Source organism: Podarcis cretensis, assembly GCF_951804945.1.
Source record: "Podarcis cretensis genome assembly, chromosome: 2".
Lineage (NCBI taxonomy): Eukaryota > Metazoa > Chordata > Lepidosauria > Squamata > Lacertidae > Podarcis > Podarcis cretensis.
In genome coordinates this window covers 85,194,226-85,200,225 of record NC_137171.1, presented here as the reverse complement: position 1 = coordinate 85,200,225, position 6,000 = coordinate 85,194,226, and the positions used below count along the sequence as shown (strand labels likewise).

Genomic DNA, 6,000 nt, shown 5'->3' with positions numbered 1-6,000 from the left:
AACTAGGAGCCCTTCTGGTGTTGCTGGACTACAGCGCCCATCGCCGTGGACCATTGATCATGCTAGCAGGGACTGATGGGTGCTGGAGTCCAATGACATCTGGAGGGCCATAAGCTCCCTCTTCTTGTTCAGTGGGGTACCATTTTATCCAGTGGAGAGGACCAGTCTTTTAATTTCCTCATCCTCATCATTAAACTTTCAGAAACCCTGGAACTTCAGCATGGCTCATCATCATATAAGCACTTCTGCCATACTTTTTTCCATGAATGAAAAATTTAGAAGAAGTAAGAAGCAGACAGGCACAAAACGAGGGAGCCACACTGTGTTTTATCTTTTATTTCCAAATCTGTTGCTTTCATGGTACAATTTTACATGGCTGGGGAGGACGTCCACAGACCTCTCTCTGCCCCTTGCCAACAAACTGGAGAGGGGGAGGGAAAGACGAAAAATAGAATTAACCAACCAAAACAAATGCTCTCCAGAGCCTAGGCCACCACATGTACAATCAAAGAACCGCTCTGCAGAAATCGCACGGCAACTTCATCTCCCAGGAAAGAGACGGGGATGGGGAATTCCTCCTCCCAGGAACATTCTGAGCTCTTCAAGGCAGTGATAAGAGTGCCAGCTGTCAGCAGCAACACAGCAAACACTAGGAAGGCATGAGAGAGGCTGACACTTTTGCCTATAGCTCAGTGTCATTCTTTTTGGCACACATCTCTGCGAAGCGTTTGATGAGTTTGGTGGATCCTTTCCTTATCCCTCAAAGAGGCATGCAAACCTCTCGGGCAGAAGTAGCGCCTCTGAACATGACCCATCTGCTTTCTTCCTCAAACTAACAAACAGGGTTGGTGTTGTTAAAGGAGTGCCCTGGTAGACCAGGGCAATCTGCACACAGCTTTGGTGGGTTTATGGCCTCGCACCCCTCCAAGACAAAACCATGTTCAACATGCTGGGAAGTAGAAGTGGAGGTTCTGAAAATGGAAGCCTCCTTGTAAGAAAGATCTGTACTGATGCAGTTATGTGTGTGTGTGTGTGTGTGAGAGAGAGAGAGAGAGAGATGAGGGCTTTCCTTTGATGGCATGGCCTCTTCTAGATATTGAATCGAACCCACAAGAAAACATAGCCACTCACCCAATCAAGCCCTTCCCGAAGAGAGAGAAAAGCCTGGTTCCAATATAAATCAGTTTAAAATGAAAACAGAAACTCCAGTATTCCACCAACCCACCAACTAGCTTACTTTTCTTTTCTTTCTGATGATCAATAAACATTGCAGACATCAATTGAATTATAAAGAGGGTAGAAAGTACAAACAGCATCCAAAGAAAGTAGGAGACAATCTTTCTTGAGATCAGTGGAACAAAGAGAAAATCTGGATCCTGGTTTGGCTATATATACATACACAGACTGAAAAACCCCCAGTGTAAACAAGCTCTTTAATGGAGCCCAACAGGTCACATTCAGGGATGATGAGTACACAAAGGACTTTTGCATTCAGCACGTCTGGAATGATCTGCACTTTTACATGAGAAAGAAGTTGCATTTCATTTCTTTTACATATTTGCACAAAAGCATGCCTGGGTCTTTGCTTGCTTCTCAGCCTCGTTTCTTCCTAGCTTGATTCTTATAAACAAGTAAGTTCTGCTTAATTTTATTTTCTGGGCCCAATCCCCCATCTTCTGCCTTTGCAAGGGTCAGTGATAACTGTGCCCTCTGCTTGGCAGCAGAGGTAGATTGCCGCCTGCCACTTGGCTTGGCACATAATGGTTTCCTCCATTTCTACATGGGAGGATAAAGGCAGCTCTGACCAAAAGCTGGAGCAATCCCACCTTTGCTCAGGCAACAAGTGGGAAAGGTCAGAAGGCTAACGGGAGCCCTTTCCCTCCCAGGGTAACAGACTGTGGAATGTATTTGAGAATCATTAAAAAAGAAAAACCCCATTCCTTTTTCTTAGTCACAATTAGACCAATCAAAATGCGTCTGGCCTGAGCGAGTGGAAGGAGCGGCCACAAGCCAGCTGCCACCCACCTTGGACCATCACAGAAAAAAAGTCCCCCAGTGTAAACATTAAGTCAGTTTTGTTTAACATTAAGCTGTAGCATTCTGTGGTAATAAGGCAGTAAATGGAGCATTGTCGCCGCTGAAAGTGAGTTAAGAGACATCAACATGAAAGGGAAGCCTGAGATTGGAAGTAGATCTTATATAGCACCAAAAGACCAGTTGCTTCTCTTATAAGCACAATCCTCTCGGCCGCCAGAGCTAGAAATTTAAACATTCAGACAGATATGTGGTACACTCCTCTGTGTGTGCATGTGTGTGTGTGTGTGTGTGTGTAGGGTGTTATTTGGACGCAACCTTCTCAAATTATCCCTGTATTTGGAAGAAAACAAATTTAACATATCTGGGAGGAGGCTGCCTTCTCCCTAACTTGGAGATTTTAATGGACGGTTCTGCTTTCAAACAGGCAATTCTTGGTGATGGTTCTGAGAGAACGCATTGCCACGAAGGGACTGTATCACTTGCCCTTATGAACATTCAGGTCCTACTCTCTGATCTGGGCGAGGGCAAGGGTTTTATTGGTTGTTCTGCAACATTTCCTCAGTGTCACCACATTATTGCTGTCTGGAAAGGCACTCTTCCGCTCTGGCGCAATAAAAGTGGGGCACTTCTCCACCTCAGCCCATTTGTGGAGTGAAAATTCACAGGATTTCAGTAGGAAGCTTATGGGACACACACCAACTTGTTTGTCTACCCTGAATCTTTTGCAGGAGCAAACAGCACTGGCAGGGATTGTGTATAACTGCCCTGACACCATCATGAGCGCAAATCATCATGAATGCACAATGAAAAGGTAATCTGGAGAGGTGAACAGTCCTAAGCGGAGTTAAACACCACTAGTGGTACCCCACTATTGCTTTAAAAAAAGTGTGGTTAAAAAGAAAACAAACAGTTGTGCACCGAGGCCCCAAAATTAACTGGGTGCCCTTGAGAGTTGACTAGACTGCCACACTCCTGGGACAAAGAAGAAATGAGTATATGGGCACCCAAAGGAAGAGTGGAATAAAGTGTGAAAAGCAAATTAGAATTACAGGTTGTTGCTTTATGTGTGTTTGTGTGCATTTTGCATTTCTATTTCAATTTAAATAAGCACGAGTGCAGTGATGAGGGCCGTTTCTTCTAACGCCTGGATAGAAAGGATGGCTTTTGACAGCAAAGCAGCTTTTCTGAATCTTTTAAGGCCATTGAGAGCTATAATTTGTTAAAAACAAAAGCACCTGGAAATGCATTTGGTTTAGAGCTGGAGGTGTGTGTGTGTGTGTGTGTGTGTGTGTGTGTGTGTCCATGTACAACTACATACAATGATGTAAATGTTTACTTCATTTCAAGACAAGAGAGAAATGCTTACAGTCCAGGGAGTAAGAAATCATGTACTGTACTGTGAAAAAATGAGCAAGTCAAAGCTATTGACTAATTCTGGAATAAGTGAGGCGAAAGTGTACAGTTAAAATGCTTTGGTACTACTGTAATGAGACTTAGGGCTACAGTCCTTATGCATACTTACTCACTAGAGAGTAAACTCCATAAAAATAGTGGGACATTTCCATGCAAACAATAGGATTGCACCATAACATGTATAGGATTGCGCCATAACATATATAGGATTGCACCATAAATCACAACTGGATTTCACTAGTTTCTACCTAGAGAACATATTTGTGTTGTTTTGTATATATGCACACCAGGACATGAACTGCTAAATGAAAACGATGAATGAAGGATTTCCTCCCTTGTTTAATTCGGTTGTGGTCTATAGCTCATATTCATAGGTTTTCTAGATCCGTATCAGTATCCAAACTGCAGAATTACAGAGAGAACTCCTGGAAGATTAGCACTTGCTTATGAATGCCAGGAGTCAGTGGCAGACCTGAGCAGCAGCATGAAAGGTATGGAGAGATGGTGGAAGCAAGCCAGGTGCCACTTCTGTGTAAGCTTGGGGTGCCACTCTGGTACCCTTCTGCAACCTGGTGCCCTCCAGATGTTTTGGGCTCCCATTGTCCCTGACCATTGGCGGCCATGGTACTGATACTGATGGGAATTGGGGAAGGCTGGCACTATGGGATAAGCCTCAGATTGACATAGATACTTCCTGAGTAATCAATAACCTCACCACATGTGGATTACATCAGTGGTATAGCATACCACAAATATGAAATAATGTTATTCCACGGGTGGGGAAACTATTGAAGGACCCTTTAAAAACAAGGTTTTGAAAATAATGCAGAAGAGCATCCTGTCAGTTTAGGCCAATCACTGCCAAGATGAATGAGATCAGCATCACATTAATGGAATGTCTGGAATCCTCAGAATGCTTTCTTCTTCATTTGATGAGAGGGAACATGCAGAGGTTGGGTGGAAGGAAATAAGTTTTCCACAAAGGATTTCTTTTGAAACCTCAGGGCGGGGGTCCCATTCAAAATGGGATGCTTTGGAGAATTCTCCAATCTCTCTTTCAGCTTTTAGTGAAGGTTGCCCATTTCCCGCCCCCACACACCCCAGGCAGGACTTCTGAACTTTTGTTTTTTAAACATATCATTCTGAATTTTTCAATGCTGTGTGTGTGATGCCAAAAAAATTCAGCAGGTGGCTGTAGTCAGGGGTAGATCCTGACCTGCTAAATTCCTGCTGCTGTTAAATGTAAGAGCCCCACGGGGGGAAAAAACAAGCCACCCTGTTTTCGAAGTTGTGTCCTAAACACTGTATACCATGACATTCACACTCAGGGCTCAAGGAATAGGAAATTGATAGGAGAAGGTAGGCTGACAGCGAAGCACCGTGGTTAATGCCCTTGTCATGAAGGAAGAAAATGAATGAGAAAGAGGAAGAGAAACGCAAGTTTCTCATGTGCACCACGGCTGGATCAAGGCTAAGTTTAGGAAGAGGCACCTTAGAGGGCTCAGATTCTTCCATCTCTTCACTGTCAGCCCAGCCTCACAGGACGGATGGTTCCCAATACCCACTCTGGCTGCAAAAATGTCTGAGAAGAGGATGGAGGCCGTGTATGGAAGAGCATATAAAATATATGCGAGGCCTCTAAATTGAAGCAGTAAAGCTGTGCCCACATGGGGAAGCATTCACAAGAGCTCCACGAAAGCTCCTGGCTAAGGGAATGTGGGAATTTTGGCGCATTCAAGGGTCCAATCATGGGACTGACGGCTTGGGCCAGTGGTGGGTGTGTTTGGGCCTGCCCCTTCCCCAGCAAGATGGCCGCCACTTAGTGCTGCCACCGTGAGGATGTCAGGCAGGGGCCTGCCTAAAGGGCAGTCTGAAGAGGGCCTTCAAATGATCTGTCGCTCCATTTTTCCTACCCTGCAAGGCCCTCTGAGGAGCCCTCACTTGGAGAAGAAGCCTGCATAGCATCATGCCACAGTTCGGACGTTATCACTGCCAAAGACAAATGAGATCAGCATCACGGCAACGGAAACAGCAGGACCGTAAAAATAACCATAGAAATTTCTCTTCTCTCTGATTACAAAGTTACAAAAATGTATAAAAAAACCCTTCCCGGACCCTCCCACCCTTTCACGGTTGCACAGAGTATAGAAATGTATCAGAAAGGAAGATTTCAATTGGTCTGGGTTGTTGTTGTTTTTGTTTATATGATTTGCTTGTGGTGTGTTAACTTCCCCACCTCATTCCCTCGGAGCAGGGAGAGTGGCCAGTGTGGCACAGAGGTACCCCCCCCTTCAAAGACACCTTTCTTCCACAGCCAGGTCTTGCCTGACTCTCGGCCCACGAGTTCTCCACGTGGTTGATCTGGGCCCCCAGTCAGCCTCAGTCCTTCCGTGGTAGGTGCCCTGAGGGATTCCCAATCCTCTGCTGGAAGTGCCTGGCCCCAGCAACCATTCCTGCTTCTTCCTTTGTTCTCACAGCAGCTGGACCCCTCAGGAATGACCTTCACTTCTTGTTATTCTTTGCAGGGGGATGGGAAGAAAGGAAAGATAT

General features: G+C 45.2%; 1 protein-coding gene across 1 annotated transcript in view; it reads right to left on the bottom strand.

The window, feature by feature from the left end:
- Positions 1 to 321: 321 nt before the first annotated feature.
- Positions 322 to 6,000, bottom strand: part of CELSR3 (cadherin EGF LAG seven-pass G-type receptor 3) — a 94,907-nt gene continuing 89,228 nt past the window's right edge. The window contains exon 36 of the mRNA XM_079966984.1: positions 322 to 5,967. Coding sequence (XP_079823110.1) covers positions 5,940 to 5,967 — 28 coding nt within the window. The 3' untranslated portion in view covers positions 322 to 5,939. The remainder of the gene's footprint in view (positions 5,968 to 6,000) is intronic.